At 43.6% G+C, this 19844-nt stretch overlaps 1 protein-coding gene across 1 annotated transcript in view; it reads right to left on the reverse strand.

Moving 5' to 3' along the window:
- LOC126470674 (uncharacterized) overlaps window positions 1-19844 on the reverse strand; it is a 1002968-nt gene that overhangs the window by 38726 nt on the left and 944398 nt on the right. Inside the window, exon 12 of the mRNA XM_050098669.1 lies at window positions 8391-8536. Coding sequence (XP_049954626.1) covers window positions 8391-8536 — 146 coding nt within the window. The remainder of the gene's footprint in view (window positions 1-8390; window positions 8537-19844) is intronic.

The following is a 19844-nucleotide window of genomic DNA, read 5'->3' on the forward strand; positions in this document are numbered from 1 at the left end:
ACTAGACAAATCTCATGCATACGTCTCCTACCCGTCTATCATTTACGTGGGTGTTACTTGGCGTAGCGTCGCACTAGCTCATCTGCTCAACATCGATGCTGATCATCATTAAACAGAGGTATGAGGCCAGTGCGTGATCGTTGTGGGTGCCGACTCCGTACACGACGTAATTTCGCTCCACGTTTCCCACTATGAATCGATGAATTTTTAATTTCTGAATTATTCAAAAACATACGCTGGGTTCCAAAGGACAGAACTGAGAATGCTTTCGGTGCTTGTACATCTTTGACCTAATACCATAGGTTCATTTAATATACTGACATCTGATGAGGTACATTGTCATGTTTACATTACAGAACTCACATTCATTTGCTACTTCATTTTTTCACTTCAACAGCACGAAGTTTTATACCATAAGGCGGACACTGCAGCGGTTTGGAAGCATCATGTCGTTTGGTTCCCTATTACAGGGGAGCACAAGACTCATTTCAATGACAGGTAGCAACGATAAGCCGACATGTGACAATGAACGTTGGCCACTACGAAGGGGAGAAAGGCTTCCCGTGTGGTATAGCCCAAGCTCAAATAACAATAAAAAACAGAAATCTTAGGGAAATGCTTTGTTTATTAACTACGGTACAGTGATACACAAACGATATTATTTCAGTGTTAACTAAAAAATAACCGACGATTCTTCTTTGAACCAATCATTTTAAAATGTACAAAATAAATACGAAGTTTGGAGAGCACAATGGTAGCAGGGTTAGGAAATTATCAACGTTTGTATTACGTGATGCTTCAGTCTTATGGTTCGCAGTGTTTTTGAATTTATTATGATTTCCAAAGTTAAGTGTTTCTGTTCGGAATTTCGCCGCTCGTGTTTGAGCTTTCCACAGACACAGGCGTAGATGAGGTACAGAATAAATGTGATGTTCTACATCTACATCTGCATGTGCATGAGTATTCTACGAATCACAATTAAGGGTCTGGCAGAGAGTTCATCGAACTTCAAGCTATTTCTTTACCGTTCCACTCTCGAGCAGAGTGTGGGAAAAACGAACACTTAAATTTTTCCGTGTGAGCTCTGACTTCTCTTATTTTATTATGACGAGCATTCCTCCATATGTTGGTGGGAACCAACAAAATATTTTGACATTCTGAGGAGAAAGTTGGCAACTGGCATCTGATAAGAAGATCCTGCGACAACGAAAAACCCAAATTCGCATATCATATCCGTGGCGCTCTCTTCCCTGTTTCGCTGCAGTACAAAACGAGCTGCCCTTCTTTGAACTTTTTCGGAGTCCTGCGTCGATCCTATCTGATGAAGCTCCTGCACCGCAGAGCAATACTTCAGAAGAGGACGTAAAAGCGCAGAATAGGCAGTCACTTTAGAAGACCTGTTGCATTTTCTAAGTGTTCTGCCAATACATCATAGTCTTTGGTTTGCTTTACCAACAACATTATCTATGTGATCGTTCCAATATAAGTTATTCGTAATTGTAATCCCTAACTATTTAGTTGAATTTACAGCCTTTAGATTTGTGTGATTTATCGTGTAAGCGAAATTTAGTGGAATTCTTTTGGTACTCATGTGGATGACTTCACATTTTTCATAATTTTGAGTCAACTGCCACTTTTCTCACGATTCAGATATTTTGTCTAAATTGTTTTGAAATTTCTTTAGATCATCTGATCACTTTATAAGACGGTAATTGACAACATCATGTGCAAACAGCCTACGAGTGCTACTCAGATTGCGTTCTAAATCGTTTATATAGAACAGGAACAGCAGAGAGCCTATAACACTCTCTTGGGAACGCCAGATATTACTTTTGTTTTACTCAATGAGTGTCCTTCAGTTACAACGAATTGTGACCTATCTGGCAGGAAATCACGCATGCAGTAGCACAACTGAGACGATAGTCCATAGGCACGCAATTTTATTAGAAGTCGCTTGTGGGGTACAGTGTCAAATGCCTCCTCGAAATTTAAAACTATGGAACCAGTTTGACACACTCTGTCAGTAACACTCATTAACTTTGTGAGAATAAAGAGCTAGTTGTGTTTCACAAGAAAGATATTTTGGGCCGGCCGGAGTGGCCGAGCGGTTAAAGGCGCTACAGTCTGGAACCGCACGACCGCTACGGTCGCAGGTTCGAATCCTGCCTCGGGCATGGATGTGTGTGATGTCCTTAGGTTAGTTAGTTTTAAGTAGTTCTGTTCTAGGGGACTTCTGACCACAGCAGTTGAGTCCCATAGTGCTCAGAGCCATTTTTAAAGATATTTTCTGAATCCGTGTTGGCTGTTTGTCAATAAGTCGTTTTCTTCGAGATAACTCATAATGCTCGAACACAGTATATGCCCGAAAATCCTACTGCAAATCGACGTTAGGAATATGAGTCTGTAATTCAGTGAATTACTTCTATTTCCATTCTTGGGTATTGGTGTGACTTGTGCAACTTTCCAGTCTTTAGGTATGGATCTTTGAACGAGCGATCGGTTGTATGTGATTGCTAAATATGGAGCTATTGTATAAGCGTATTCTGAGAGGAAGCTGACTGGTATACAATCAGGACCTGAGGACTTATCTTTACTACGTGATATAAGCTGCTTTGCTGCACCGAGGATATCTATTTCTAACTTACTGAAGTTGGCAGTTGTTCTTGGTTCGAATTCTGGAATATTTACTTCGTCTTCTTTGGTGTAGGAATTTCAGAAAACCGTATTTAGTAATTCAGCTTTAGTTGCACTGTCATCAGTAACATCACCATTGTTATCGCAGCCTACGTCATTCATACTTTAATTTATTCGTAATCTGTTTTTATTCGTCGTAAGGCTGCAGAAAGCGAAAGAGCGTACGCCGACTGGTAAGTGGCGACAGACTGTTTGTGGTTGCGATTGATTTAAATGGGAAGTACCACAGCTCGAACAGCTGGAACCGTGTAAAAATTATTTTAAAATACGGAGGTGTATCTGTTACACCACCCATCAAGCTCGTTTATCTGTGAAACTCTGCATTAGTGTTCTACACAATAACCTTGTTTATCCGGGCCTCGTTAATCCGGATTTCCGATTTATCCGGATTAACTTTTTTTCCCTTTTTAACTCGAAAATACGCGGTATACACTTGGTAGGATCTGGTATATGTACAGTTATTACGTTAGCACCGCAGGTAGCATAGAGATTGCTGTTCCCAAGCTTCCAGCTACAGATACTGTGGTCGCTATGGCTCTGTTAAAAAAAAAAAAAAAATGGTTCAAATGGCTCTGAGCACTATGGGACTTAACATCTGTGGTCATCAGTCCCCTAGAACTTAGAACTACTTAAACCTAACTAACCTAAGGACATCACACACATCCATGCCCGAGGCAGGATTCGAACCTGCGACCGTAGCAGTCGCGCGGTTCCGGACTGAGCCCCTAGAACCGCTAGACCACAGCGGCCGGCTATGGCTATGTTCCTTATACAGGTAAGAATCTGTTCCGATACTGTTCTTTTGTTCACGTGTTTCGAGTGTGCGTGAGTGAAATATCTTTGGAAAGAAAGAAAATGGTTGTTTCTATGGACAAAATGTTGCTGGAAGAACCGGAGAACACCAAACATGTAAACAAAAGACAGTTACTAGGTAAATTAGAAGAAGAGGGAGAAGTTGGTGCGATTTATGTATTGAAATCGGTAAATATCAATGAAGTACCTTTTATGGTTGCAATTTCTTGGGATCAAATTACTGAACTATCGGTTCTGAAGTAATGGAAAACAGTACGACCTGCTATTTGTGATTCCACCGCCGAAGTTTGTGAAGTTGTCAACACCTCTGATTTCACTGAAGTGTTAGCAAACATTCTTGGTTGTTCAGATGTGGACAACAGTGGCGTAGATGCCTGGTTGCAATGTGACAGTGATGGTAGTTGCAGCATGACGAAAAACGACGGAATAAGCATCGATACCTACTGTCCTGCAGAGTACGACAGCGATGGTGATGTGGAAAATGAAAGTGGCGTTTTAGAGGAAGGAATAATGCCTCATGCGGGGCAAACCAATCAAGAACAAAAATAGACAACTATCGTCAAGTGCCTGAAACATCCAGTAACGTACAGTCATATTTCCCAAAATATAAGTTTCTGTGCTGTCGTGCGTTCTGTTCTTATTCTCTGTCTAAGTCAAAATGTGGAGATTCAATGACGAGATTAAATAACAGCGCAGTGGAACAATATGGACAGTTGACAAGGGCAGCGTATAGATACTCATTTCCGGCGTGTCTGCACTGAAGTTGTCCAATATCAAAAGCCAGAGTGAACACACAAGCACGACCTTTACTACGAGCTGCTCCATTCCGCTGTATTTTAATAACTTCATCGAAACTCGACATTTGCGCTTCAGTGATGAATAACAGAAGAACGCACGACAATATAGAAATTCTAATGTTTTCTTCAGGCAAATATCAGCAGCGGATATATGTTTCAGGAAACTCATGGTACTTGGCTGTATTAGAATAATTTATTTATTTGCTTCCCGTTTCAGTCAATGACCATCATCTGGCACCTGAAGCAACGTAAAAAAACAAAAATGACAGCAAACCCTCAATGTGCAAAACGGAGGAAAGACACAAAAGTACAAAACGGAACTTACGAAAAACTGAGTAATACAAATCACACGTCAATCATGTTGAACCGTAAAATTACATTAGCTGCCAAACTGACGAATAATAACACACAGCCGGCCGAAGTGGCCGTGCGGTTAAAGGCGCTGCAGTCTGGAACCGCAAGACCGCTACGGTCGCAGGTTCGAATCCTGCCTCGGGCATGGATGTTTGTGATGTCCTTAGGTTAGTTAGGTTTAACTAGTTCTAAGTTCTAGGGGACTAATGACCTCAGTAGTTGAGTCCCATAGTGCTCAGAGCCATTTGAACCATTTGAATAACACACAAGAACAGTAATTTTCCCACATTGGCGACTTTTATTCCGTATCGAGTTTCCTATAGTGTGTTCATGACGAAAGTTGCAAATTATGAGAAAATTTTCTTTTTCTGTGTTATTATTCATGAATTTGCCCAGTAATGCGATTTTATGGTTCAACATGACTTACATTTAACTTGTATTACTCAACTTTTCGTATCTTACTTTTTGTATTGTCTTTTTGTACGTTAAATTTTTTTGTAATTTTTGTTTTTTAACGTTGATTCAGGTGTGAGATGATGGTCATTCACCGAAACCAGCAGCAAACAAATAAATTATCCTAATGCAGTCAAGTGTCTGATTGTCCTGAAAATACACTATTCTATCTTGGGAAATATTTTTCTGTGTGTACTGCATTTGGTAACACACTCTCTCGTCAAAAGTATCCCCTATGCAATGTGGCACTGACCATTAATGTCACGAGAGGAGAACGCACCAGTGTAAAAGGAAGATGCCAAATCAAACACCTTTCAGCCGTCTAGTTTCCCAACCTATTTTATTTGGCTACCAGGTTTGGCGTTTTACTACGACATCTTCAGGCCACTAACCGATGTGTAGGAAGATTTAACCTCTGTTCTGGTCAAAACAGGGACCAGCATTCGAAAACTGGTATTTGTAAATTTCTGCTTTCTATACCGATTCTGATCAAAACAGATCGGTATAGCAAGCAGAGATCTACAGATAACAGTGTTCGAATGCTGGCCCCTGTTTTGACCAGAACCGAGGTTAAATCTTCGTGCACATCGGTCAATGGCCTGAAGATGGTGCAGTAAATCGCCGAAACTGGTAGCCAAATAAAATAAGTTTGTAAACTAGGCGGCTGAAAGGTGTTTAATTTGACATCCCGTATCGAACAGACTAGTCCCGCAACCATTTCTGAAAGGATAGACATACACAGTGTAAAAGGAGGCGAAGGTGTTGTCTGTAGAGAAGCAGTGAGAGGAGAATTGGTAGGTGAAGGAGATTGGTTCAAATGGCTCTGGGCACAATGGGGGTTAACTTCTGAGTCCCCTAGAACTTAGAACTTCTTAAACCTAACTTACCTAAGGACATCACACACATCCATGCCCGAGGCAGGATTCAAACCTGCGACCGTAGCGGTCGCGCGGTTCCAGACTGTAGCGCCTAGAACCGCTCGGCCACTCCGGCCGGCTAGGTGAAGAGAGCTGAGTTACTTGGGACGTGGGCTAGTCATGGAATGTCACGTGGGTAACAAAACCATTAGGGACATTCCAACCCTTCTAAAGTTGTACAAGGCGACTGGTGGTGATGCGATTGTCACATGCTAACGCGAAGAAACAGCAACGCGCTAAACTAAGACCAGACACCTCATGTACTGATGGTAGGGAACGGTCGAGCGCAGTGGCCGAGCGGTTCTAGGCGCTTCAGTCCGCTGCAACGGTCGCAGGTTCAAATCGTGCCTCGGGCATGGATGTGTGTGATGTCCTTAGGTTAGTTAGGTTTCAGTAGTTTTAAGTTCTAGGGGACTGATGACCACAGATGTTAAGTCCCATAGTGCTCAGAGCCATTTGAACCGTCGGGCACTGCAGAGGGTTGTTGTAACGACGCGCATGACAAACAGAAGGCATCATTCCTGCGTTCCAAGGTATGACTGTGCGAAAGGAGTTAAAAAGTGGGGTACAGTGGTGTAGCAACTCTTCATAAGCCACAGATTTCTGCTGTCAGTAATAAGCGACATTTGAGTCGATGTGAAAAGCGACGCCAGTGGACAGCGAATGACTGGAAACGAGTGATTTGCAGTGACGAGTCACGCCATATCCTGTGGCAATCCGATGGAAGGGTTTAGGAGTTGGTGAATGCCTGGAGAACGTGTCCTGTCATCATGTGTAGTGCCAACAGTGAAGTACTGAGGGAGTGGCTTGGTGACGTTTTCCGTGGTTAGCGTGTGGCCCCGTTATTACGATTAAGAAAATGCTGAATGCAGAAGTATTTGAACACAGCTTAAAGGTTGTGTAATGTGCACAGTACAAGAACACTTGCACGCAATGACTGTTATCAGCATTACAATGCACCCTGTCATAAAGGGTTAGAAGGTCAACTTCGCTCCAGTTCCATGCCTTCTCTGCTTTCGGCTCTTGAAGAAGAGTGGGCTGCCATTCCTCATTATGACTTTTGTGATTGTATTCGTTGCAATTGCCTGTTACATGATATTCTTTCTTCGTACAGTTTTGCTTTTGTAGTCTTCAGATTTTTTAACCTTCAACCATTCCGATGTACCAGACAGTATAAAGTACTGCAGAAGACAAGACGTTACCGTCTTATGGGTGCATGGGCGGTACGTTATCAGAGGAAATGAGATTTTCGACTGTCTCACTAACAAGTCTATCCACTATGGGATAAACATGTATGACGGTGTTTCAGTTCCACACGGAGAGCTTCTCTAAGATGTTTGAAAATCACATCTTATGAAATAGAAAGTGGTACCTGTTATACCAGCAAAGGGGAAGAGATTATGCAGACACTGCGCAGACCATGCCTGCAGTTCCGTGCTACTCCTTTGGGATGTACCACAGAACATTCCTCGTCACAGTGTTTTGTTTCCGCTTTAACTACGGAAGATTCAGACAGCACCTCTACCGTCTACGATGTGTGATTGTGGCGCGGACGAGAGCACCTAACTCATGATTTATCGGTTGGACGATACAGTACCGTGCGACAACCAATTTACTGCTTTGTGAACAACCACTACCTGCCAGGATGAACATGCTATTTACAACAGGTGATGTTCAAAAATGGTTCAAATGGCTCTGAGCACTATGGGACTTAACTGCTGTGGTCAACAGTCCCCTAGAACTTAGAACTACTTAAACCTAACTAACCTAAGGATATCACACACATACATGCCAGAAGCAGGATTCGAACCTGCGACCGTAGCGGTCGCGCGGTTCTAAACTGCAGCGCCTAGAACCGCTCGGCCACTCCGGCCGGCAACAGGTGATGTGTCCGTGTTAACCATATACCTAACGTTTTTGGAGCTAGTCTGATTACGATATAATTAAGTTGAAATGGGTCACGCACTCACGGTTGTGCATATTTTAAGATACACCGTATTTATTAAATAAATGTTGCTGATTACATTTTGCAATACATCATAAATCGAAGGTTGTCTGAATTGATAACGACCAGAGTCTACAACCGAAAAAACACTTCAGATGTTGTTTGTACGGAAATACTGAGTTTTACTGGTAAATGATCTTCATGCGGAGTAGAAGGGACGAGTATCTGTATTTTAAAATCGTTTTTATTCGTGATTACAGGTTGCTCGGCGTATTACAATGATAAAGCCTCCTCGGCTGATGACCCGAGAAGCTTTTATCATCGTTTTTAGACGTTGGAACACGGGCAGTCGTCTTGTAAGGTTCGTCTTTACGCATCGCGAGTGCGTAGAAGCTGGTGTGCAAGATGAGAGCTCACCTTGTTGGTGAGCTGCTGGTGCATGAACTCCTCGAGCGAGGCGACCGCGTCGCGCACAGTGAGGTTGCTGTGCGGACGCAGCAGTTGCTCGTCGGCTTCGCTGTAGCCCAGGAACAGGAAGACGCCCTGCGGCAGCTTGTGCCCGTCTGCAAAATAACGTTATCCTCGTGATTACTTCTCAGATGTCATACATAAGCTAGCTGCAGTTTGTCAGTAATAAGCTTGTGGCACAAAAAATTACATCGTAATGAAAGGTCTCTGAATGCAGCAGCATTTCTGTTTGCTGAACATATGAAGCTTTTACAAGACGTATATAACACTGCAGGCCCAGAACAATTTAAAAAGTCGGAATCTCGTTACAATCCCTCTGCAACTCAGAACAGCGCAAAATCTGCGCGCCACATTACTTTGAAAATGCTTCGAAGGCCATAGGCCGTCAGTCAGTTGAACACCTTTCATTCTAGCAAGAAGAAGTCTTACAGTAGTTTTAGATCGAACGTTATACCTTAAAAATAAGGAAGAACAACATTTTTCAACGAAGACAGCTACTTAATAAACAGGAAAAGTAACAGTTAACGATGGATGTTGGAATCGTTTAGAGATTACGTCGACGACATTACAGACAGAACACTAGCTCAGCTGGACAAGAAATGATCTTAGGAGTCATCCAGAATTGTCTCAATATATCTAGTAAAATCACGGAAACTCTAAATCAGAATTTCGGAACAAGAATTTGAAAACCGTAGCCCCCGAATACGAAACCAAAGTGTTCACCATCGTGGTACCACGAGAGAGCGATTGAACATGTCGATATCTGTTGTGGCGTAGCAAGACAGCCACGCCACGGAAGTAGCCGAAAGGCACGCGTTTAGTTCACGCAGGAAAGAGATAGGTCTGTAACAGGATACGTAATGAATGCTATAAAGAAAAGTACGTAGCTTCTGGAATACTTAACTTTAAACCATCCTTGTTGTATACATCGCTCTTGACGATACAAGTGAGACTCTTTAGATACAAGCTATGAAAGGCTAATGGCGCCTTGCTAGGTCGTAGCCATGGACTTAGCTGAAGGCTATTCTAACTATCTGCTCGGTAAAGGAGCGAGGCTTCGTCAGTGTAGTCACTAGCTACGTCGTCCGTACAACTGGGGCGAGTGCTAGTCAGTCTCTCGAGACCTGCCTTGTGGTGGCGCTCGGTCTGCGATCCCTGACAGTGGCGACACGCGGGTCCGACATGTACTAATGGACCGCGGCCGATTTAAAGCTACCACCTAGCAAGTGTGGTGTCTGGCGGTGTCACCACAATATCGATCCAAAAGCCGAGTTATTGAACGGAATGTTGTTTGTTGCTCATATTGAAACGGAGTAATGTTGTGCACATTTAAACTGGTTCACCGTAACATTTTGTCTTATGACCGCAAAACGTAGATTTGCGACACACTGCTTTACAGGGGGCGGCCGAGATGGCTAAGGCAGTAGCACTCATAGCCGGGAGGACACTCTTGATTCACGTTTCGCATGTGTTCCGTGCGGCCCTGCTTTCCGCGAATTTTAAAAATCCCGCCACCTCCCGTGTGCGGCGCTGTCTGTCTGTGTGATGCTCCCTGGCGGCTCTTTTCCCGAGTTCGCGCGTGCCGCGACCTGGGAGGGCACGTTTTCTCTTTCTAGACGCGCTATAGTGCGGAGCTAAAGTCCGGTTAAAATTACTTCATAGTTGACCTTAACGCATTGGAGCTGTCTTCCTGCAATCAGAGCGCCCAACCTCAAGCCCGAACTGCTCATCGTCGCCAAACTGCCACAACAAATGGTCAGTTCACTTCCAATTCCTTGCCTCGATTTTTTCTTAATGAGTCAGGATCCCGAATCCTTAGTCTGGGCCTTTTACTTTACAGACATGACAACCACACCTAAGACAACACACACACACACACACACACACACACACACACACACACACACACACACACACACACACACACAGACGCATATATACCCACAAAAATGCTTAAGAAATACACACGTTTCATACACAGCATTAACCTAACACTAATGTATCCTTTCGCACAAGATGTCATTCAGCATCACATATGCAGATATTATGATCACAGGGATCAACTTACGGTACATAAGCTTCGTACGACACTGCGTGAAGCTGAACATTTTAAAGTGGCAATTCATCGCTGTGACTGTGTCAGCAAAGTCATAATTATGAGTAAACTCCAATGTAATGGCGTAGCGCAGTGGTAAGAATACAAACGTGGTAAGTAGAAGGTTGTGGGTTCTAATTTAGTCAACTGTTTATAAATTATAATGAAAGTGACTCTGATTGTTATTTTTATTCAATTAATTTGTTTAACAGTAACTTTTTATTTCTGACACTGCCGAGTCATTTTCACCATTTTACTGACTTTTTTATTTTCTCTTATTTTTCTTCCTATCGCTTTTATTTCGTATGGTATTTGCCTCTGTCGTCTATAACCTCTAACCAAGTGGCAACCAGGATTTCTAATCAGTTGCTAATACGATAGCTTGTGTAACCAGTGTGAGGATAGTTTCAGAAAATCAATGATAACGAGAATTTACAGTTTGCTGTTAGCGCTGAAACTGCAATTCCTCTATCTTGAGTTTGTGCGGAGGTAGACGCGAGCTTTATTCGCCGTGAACCAAGCGATCGCGATTTTAGTTCTGCCGCAAATTGTTGACCACCGTTTTCTCCGATACACAGCACACCACGCGGTTTTGGTTAGGTTAGGTCAGAAGTTTACATTCAGAGCTACAAAACGTGTTCTCTGTCGCAGATCAGTCGTTGGTCACTTAATATCAGCTGTCGACAGAGCATTTGCGTCATACCTCGTGGCGCCGGCTAGCGACATTGCTCCGCGTTACACAACAGTGTTTGTGAAGGGACACACTGTGTTCGTGTGTCGCTTATAACTGAGCGGTAGCCGGCAGCCGATGTGGCAGCACTGTAGTGGCAAGTGACAGACATCACTGTCGAGCAATTTCAATCGGAATATAGAGCAGTATGAGTCGTCTATTGCAGCTGAGATGAAATTTTCTTCGTCGTATCGTCGAGGTGCGCAGTGATTTATTTAGTTGTTAACGTAACAGGCTTCCTATCTCTCCGTTGTGGCAGCGACGTAAAGAAATTTATCTGCCATCTTGTATTTAGTTCAATTTACTGATCAGCATAAATCGAAAAAGAAAATTAAACCTGTCTTGTAGTACGTAAAGGAAGGCTTTTCGTAAGTACAACGGATATAGCATATCCAAGTGTAAGACTATCTAACCACAAAAATTTCGTTGGGGACACAAATGTAAAACTTGCACAGAAATCAATGTTACCGTCTGACGACAGGCTCGGATCCGTAACAAGTAACGGTGCAATAAAAACATTTTAAAAACAAAAAAAACTTGTGGTTGGTTGTCGTCTTTGCTACAGTGTAATTTATGGAAACATCTGCGGTGCTCTCTAACCACAATGGATAAAATAAAGTGTGTGTTCGTGATCTATCTTGTATCACACGTTCGAGAATCGATTATAGCTCCATTGCGAGTGGTTCCACAATGATGTGTGATCGATGATTAAGCACACATGTTGTGTGTGTTTTGGTACCCCAGCTACGTGAGAGAAGAGTGGCTTGTAGTTTCACCGTCTGATGTCTTATGTTAGCTTATGTTGAGATCTTGTAGCTTCTGTTTGACTTCTGATTCCGTATCTCAGTGATATGATACGAGCAGTGATTTGATTGACGTGGAAATACACTCCTGGAAATGGAAAAAAGAACACATTGACACCGGTGTGTCAGACCCACCATACTTGCTCCGGACACTGCGAGAGGGCTGTACAAGCAATGATCACACGCACGGCACAGCGGACACACCAGGAACCGCGGTGTTGGCCGTCGAATGGCGCTAGCTGCGCAGCATTTGTGCACCGCCGCCGTCAGTGTCAGCCAGTTTGCCGTGGCATACGGAGCTCCATCGCAGTCTTTAACACTGGTAGCATGCCGCGACAGCGTGGACGTGAACCGTATGTACAGTTGACGGACTTTGAGCGAGGGCGTATAGTGGGCATGCGGGAGGCCGGGTGGACGTAGCGTCGAATTGCTCAACACGTGGGGCGTGAGGTCTCCACAGCACATCGATGTTGTCGCCAGTGGTCGGCGGAAGGTGCACGTGCCCGTCGACCTGGGACCGGACCGCAGCGACGCACGGATGCACGCCAAGACCGTAGGATCCTACGCAGTGCCGTAGGGGACCGCACCGCCACTTCCCAGCAAATTAGGGACACTGTTGCTCCTGGGGTATCGGCGAGGACCATTCGCAACCGTCTCCATGAAGCTGGGCTACGGTCCCGCACACCGTTAGGCCGTCTTCCGCTCACGCCCCAACATCGTGCAGCCCGCCTCCAGTGGTGTCGCGACAAGCGTGAATGGAGGGACGAATGGAGACGTGTCGTCTTCAGCGGTGAGAGTCGCTTCTGCCTTGGTGCCAATGATGGTCGTATGCGTGTTTGGCGCCGTGCAGGTGAGCGCCACAATCAGGACTGCATACGACCGAGGCACACAGGGCCAACACCCGGCATCACGGTGTGGGGAGCGATCTCCTACACTGGCCGTACACCACTGGTGATCGTCGAGGGGACACTGAATAGTGCACGGTACATCCAAACCGTCATCGAACCCATAGTTCTACCATTCCTAGACCGGCAAGGGAACTTGCTGTTCCAACAGGACAATGCACGTCCGCATGTATCCCGTGCCACCCAACGTGCTCTAGAAGGTGTAAGTCAACTACCCTGGCCAGCAAGATCTCCGGATCGGTCCCCCATTGAGCATGTTTGGGACTGGATGAAGCGTCGTCTCACGCGGTCTGCACGTCCAGCACGAACGCTGGTCCAACTGAGGCGCCAGGTGGAAATGGCATGGCAAGCCGTTCCACAGGACTACATCCAGCATCTCTACGATCGTTTCCATGGGAGAATAGCAGCCTGCATTGCTGCGAAAGGTGGATATACACTGTACTAGTGCCGACATTGTGCATGCTCTGTTGCCTGTGTCTATGTGCCTGTGGTTCTGTCAGTGTGATCATGTGATGTATCTGACCCCAGGAATGTGTCAATAAAGTTTCCCCTTCCTGGGACAATGAATTCACGGTGTTCTTATTTCAATTTCCAGGAGTGTAGGTTGCATGTCTTTCGAGCGGACGGCCTGAAAGTCTCGCGTTAGTTCCGTGAGGAATTTCGAGGAATTCTAGTAAGACTGAAGGCACCGCCGTGCGTTAGATGGCCACTTAGTGGCGTCATCTGCGGACATGTGGTTTGCGAAGGCCGTGTCCGAGAGAGTATTAAGTTTGAATGGCTGTGTTTTGTTATGATCTTGTTGTTCTTTGTTGGACGAACGTTGGTGTGCTTAACTGTGTCGTCGAGTTGTGTTCCTCTGAATTCGTCTCGAGTGTGATATTGGTATCTCTAGTCTATTGATCAGCATTTAGCTTCAGGATTGCCGTTGTGCTTTTTGATTAGTTTTAAGAACCGACCTCCTTGTAGTTGTATTAATATGTTCTACATTTGATAATGTTGCTTATTTTACGGACGTGCCCATACTAGTTAAGTTGAGCCATATAGTACCTAAGGAAAGACGGATGTGTTTTCGTTGTAGCCGTCGTTGTCTTTTCTTAGTGACAGTCTTTTAGCCGTCGTTGTCTTTTCTTAGTGACAGTCTTAATATTTTCATCTGCAAAGTCGTACAACGAGGACTGTTCTTATTCTGTAGTGATGGCTATCGCTGTAGTGCGGGTTTCACTGTTAAGCTAGTGCCTGTTGTAAAGGGGTCAGGTTCCCGCCTTAAATTGAAGACCTAGTTCAAGTTAAGGCTAGTACCCATTAGCGTAGTCATAGTCCATCATAAGGACCTACTGGCATAGTTATAAGCGACGCCTAGCTTGTTAAGGTAACTAATCGTGAGCGCTCTAGTTTAGATAGCTTGGGAGTAGTTAGAACGGCCGCTACTTTGTCTACTTAATGTCTTGTAATTTTCGATACAAAGTGGCTACACGGAGAGATGCTAACTATATCACTGCCTCACGGCAAACGCTGGTTTCTTATCCATTGTGCATGTTGGTTTCATGTTTGATATTTATTGAGGTCAAGACCTTATTAATATTTTTCTGATTATTTAATTTTAATATATTTTTCTGATTATTTAACTGGTTGTTTTTGCCTCTTTTGAAATGTAGTCGGACAGCGGTGGTATTTCTTGAAGTGAGACCCAGTTACTTGTAAGATCTCTGTTGGAGAGCAAGAGTGTTCCGCTTTCCATGCGTCTTTTTTTCTCCCCCGGCAGTCAGTGGGGTGTGCGACGTCGTTCCCACGGACACCGCGCTGGTCCTGCCCCGTATGGGTTCTTGCTTGTAGAACCTGGCTCACGGCAGCTTCTGGGAAACTGTTGATGGTATCTGAGAAAAGCGAAAAGAAATAATAAAAAGAAAATCTGAAAAATAAAGCCAGCCCAAAAGAACCTCAGTCGGAAACACCGAGCGCTTCACTCCCCCTCCTACGCTCGTCGTCGTTTCAACATGGTTTCACCAAACCGCTTAAAGGAAGTGCCGTGACAGTTGCTTGTGAAAGGTCACAGCCTATTTCTTATCCCGTTCCAGCACTATCAGAATGCCGACAGGAAGTTCAGTCCTAGTAACCTAGTTTTCCTTCTCTCTTTTTCGATTGACGTGCTTCACTCACACATAAGCTAGCCACTTAGCGACTGTGTGATTAGCTGTAGATTTTGGGGTCCGATATTCGATCCCCCGTCGATCGTAGAATTCCTTAGGCAGATGTCTTGACTGTCACCTCTAGCAGCGAATTGTGTACACGAAATACACTGATAAGCCACAGTGGTTTGAGGAGTACGATAAGGGAACTCACATTGATGTCTTGGCTAATAAATTCGTCTGATCTGAACCTGATGGACACATCTGGGATGCCATCGGTCCCCAGCTTCCAGCCCACAAACCACCTGCCCCTAATTTGCGGGAATTGCTTGGCCTCTGGGTAGACATCTGGTGTCTCCTACTTCTGGAAACATAACCAGGAGTTCATACGCTGCCGTATTGCGAGCCAAAGGTCGACAACACGATGTTTAGTGGCTGATCATAATATTTTGGCTCATCAGTTTATTACTACCTTTCTAAGCAGCTGCAGCTTGGAGCGATTTTTCTTTTGGTTATTTCACTGTTTGAGTTCGTGTTTGCTTCAATAATAAATGAGTTTTGAAGATTCTGTGTTGAGAAAAGCAGTTCCATATTTTCTTCTCTTCAACCGTAAATGTTTCTAGCCATACTATCAACAATTTGCTTAATAGCACATAGTATTCTACATTACAACTGACACTTCAATAAAGTTTTTATATGAGCTATATTCTCAACTCTTTGTGTTTACGATTCATTCAACTGTACAGCCATGTTAAGAAAACTTTGCTACTGTTATGAAAAAAGGAAACAAATTATAAATATAATCATCCTTAGAACAAAGAAAACAAGGTTTCCTTAATCGAATGTTGCGAGGTGCACCTATCGCTAAAAACTAGTCTATTGTTGGGGCTGTTCAACTGTATTGGGGTGGATAAGTACCAAATGGTGACAGCACTTCGTTCTTCGGCAAGATTTAGGTGTGGCAAGAAATAAATGCAAAGGACTTTTAACTGCGAACATTTTAGGTTAGAATTTACCGTGACTGTTATTGACATCAAACAAGTTTAATATTTCCAGTCACTGTTTATTTATCTCCAGTAGGCGTTTCGAAGGTTTAAACCTCCATCATCACATGGATTTATATGTGTTAGTATGACATATGTGTCAACGGCCTTGCCGCGGTGTTAACATCGGTTCCCATCAGATCACCGAAGCTAAGCGGTGTCGGGCTGGGCTAGCACTTGTATGGGTGACCATCCGGTCTGCCAAGCGCTGTTGGCATGCGGGGTGCACAGAGCCCTTGAGAGGCAAACTGAGGAGCTACTTGATAAGAAGTAGCGGCTTAGATCTCATAAACTGACATACGGCTGGGAGAGCGGTGTGGTGACCACATGTCCCTGCATATCCGCATCCAGTGACGCCTGGAGGCTGAGGATGACACGGCGGCCGGTCGGTACCGTTGAGCCTTCCAGGGCCTGTTCGGACGGAGTTTAGTTTTAGTATGACATTTGTGTGTGTGTGTGTGTGTGTGTGTGTGTGTGTGTGTGTGTGTGTGTGTGTGTGTGTTGTGTTACGATTTTTTGGAGGAACTTATGGAACTGTCTAGTGGAGAAACAAAACACTATTTCAGAACATGGTTTTGGGTCTTTTGACAAAAAACTAAACATATCTAACGGTAAAAATAAAATAAGCAAACAGAGTACCTCCAGTGGTCACAGGTTTCTTTCACTGTCGTAACACATCACATGTATACTGTCATATTTTGTAACAAATATGGTGTCTGGAAACTATCAGGTGCAAGGATTACATAGCAGAAGAGAAACATTATCAAAAAGTACAAGAAATGTATATAATAACCATATTATTACAGAATAAGTCTTAAAGGATTTTGTGCATCTTTGTTTTGAGGTGTTGAATACATGCGTTGGAATACATATTTGAGGTGGTATATAAATCCGATTTTGTTATGTTTACATAGCTTAAACTAGTTATATAAACATGACAAAAACGGATTTATATACCACCTGAAATACAGTGTGTATTCCAACGCATGTACTGAGCACCTCTAAACAAAGATGCCCAAAATGCTTTAAAACTTATTCTGTAATAATGTTGTTATGATGTATCTTCCTTGTACATTGTGATGTTTCTCGTCTGCTATATGATCCTTGCACGTAACAGTTTCCAGACGCCAATTTGTCACGAAATATCACAATATACATGTGATATGTTACGACAGTCAAAGAAACCTGTGACCACTGGAGGTACTCATTTTACTTGTTTTATTTTTACCGTTATCTATACGTTTAGTTTTTTGCAAAAAACCCAAAACCCTGTTCTGAAATAGTGTTTTGTTTCGCCTTTAAATAACTAGGAATTACACTTACGAGCAACTTAAATTGGAAAGACCACATAGATAATATTGTGGGGAAGGCGAAACAGCCGGCCGGAGTGGCCGAGCGGTTAAAGGCGCTACAGTCTGGAACCGCACGACCGCTACGGTCGCAGGTTCGAATCCTGCCTCGGGCATTGATGTGTGTGATGTCCTTAGGTTAGTTAGGTATAAGTAGTTCTAAGTTCTAGGGGACTTATGACCACAGCAGTTGAGTCCCATAGTGCTCAGAGCCATTTGAACCATTTTTGAAGGCGAAACAAAGACTGCGCTTTGTTGGCAGAGTACTTAGAATATGCGACAAACCCACTAAAGAGACGGCCTAAATTACACTTGTCCGTCCTCTGCTGGAATATTGCTGCGCGGTACATCGAAAAAGTGCAAAGAAGGGCAGCTCGTTTCGTGTTATGGCCCAATAGGGATGAGAGTGTCACTGATATGATACGCGAGTTGAGGTGGCAGTCACTGAAAGAAAGGCGGTTTTCTTTGCGGCGAGATCTATTTACGAAATTTCAATCACCAACTTTCTCTTCCGAATGCGAAAATATTTTGTTGACACCTACTTACGTAGGGAGAAATGATCATCATAATAAAATAAAAGAAAACAGAGCTCGAAAAGAAAGATTTAGGTGTTCCTTTTTCCCACCCGCCATTCGAGAGTGGAATGGTAGAGAAGTAGTATGAAAATGGTTCGATGAACCCTGTGCCAGGCATTTAAGTGTGAGCCGCAGAGTAACCATTTAGATGTAAATGTAGATGTAGATGCACCCGACAGTGCTATACGTTCCTCCAAAAAATCGTAAACACACAAACGCACGCACACACACACACACACACACACACACACACACACACACACACATCATACTAAGAAATCTAAATCCACGTGATGATGGAGGTTTAAATCTTTGAAGCGCGCCGTGGAGATAAATAAACAGTGACTGGTAATAGTAAAGGACTTTTAGATTGGAACACGCAAGTACCCATGTTTTTTTTCCTGCCAAACATCTGACTTTTTCATACGAATATAAAAAAAGTCCCCCCCATGAACCATGGACCTTGCCGTTGGTGGGGAGGCTTGCGTGCCTCAACGATACAGATAGCCGTGCCGTAGGTGCAACCACAACAGAGGGGTATCTGTTGAGAGGCCAGACAAACGTGTGGTTCCTGAAGAGGGGCAGCAGCATTTTCAGTAGTTGCAGGGGCAACAGTCTGGATGATTGACTGATCTGGCCTTGTAACACTAACCAAAACGGCCTTGCTGTTGTGGTACTGCGAACGGCTGAAAGGAAACTACAGCCGTAATTTTTCCCGAGGGCATGCAGCTTTACTGTATGATTAAATGATGATGGCGTCCTCTTGTGTAAAATATTCCGGAGGTAAAATAGTCCCCCATTCGGATCTCCGGGCGGGGACTACTCAAGAGGACGTCGTTATCAAGAGAAAGAAAACTGGCGTTCTACGGATTGGAGCGTGGAATGTCAGATCCCTTAATTGCGCAGGTAGGTTAGAAAATTTAAAAAGAGAAGTGGATAGGTTAAAGTTAGATATAGCGGGAATTAATGACGTTCGGTGACAGAAGGAACAAGACTTTTGGTGAGGTGAATACAGGGTTATAAATACAAAATCAAATAGGGGTAATGCAGGAGTGGGTTTAATAATGAATAAAAAAAATAGGAGTGCGGGTAAGCTACTACAAACAGCATAGTGAACGCATTATTGTCACCAAGATAGACACGAAGCCCACGCCTACTACAGTAGTACAAGTTTATATGCTAACTAGCTCTGCAGATGACGAAGAAATTGATGAAATGTATGAGGAGATAAAAGAAATTATTCAGGTAGTGAAGGGAGACGAAAACTTAATAATCATGGGTGACTGGAATTCGACAGTAGGAAAAGGAAGAGAAGAAAACGTAGTAGGTGAATATGAATTGGGGCTAAGAAATGAGACAGGAAGCCGCATGGTAGAATTTTGCACAGAGCATAACTTAATCATAGCTAACACTTGGTTCAAGAATCATGAAAGAAGGTTGTATACATGGAAGAACCCTGGAGATACTAAAAGGTTTCAGATAGATTATATAATAGTAAGACAGAGATTTAGGAACCATATTTTAAAATGTAAGACATTTCCAGGGGCAGATGTGCACTCTGACCACAATCTATTGGTTATGAACTGTAGATTAAAACTGAAGAAACTGCAAAAAATTAGGAATTTAAGGAGATGGGACCTGGATAAACTGACTAAACCAGAGGTTGTACAGAGTTTCAGGGAGAGCATAAGGGAACAATGGAATGGGGGAAAGAAATACAGTAGAAGAAGAATGTGTAGCTTTGAGGAATGAAATAGTGAAGGCAGCAGAGGATCAA

The sequence above is a fragment of the Schistocerca serialis genome, chromosome 3 (assembly GCF_023864345.2).
Source record: "Schistocerca serialis cubense isolate TAMUIC-IGC-003099 chromosome 3, iqSchSeri2.2, whole genome shotgun sequence".
In the NCBI taxonomy this organism is placed as follows: domain Eukaryota; kingdom Metazoa; phylum Arthropoda; class Insecta; order Orthoptera; family Acrididae; genus Schistocerca; species Schistocerca serialis.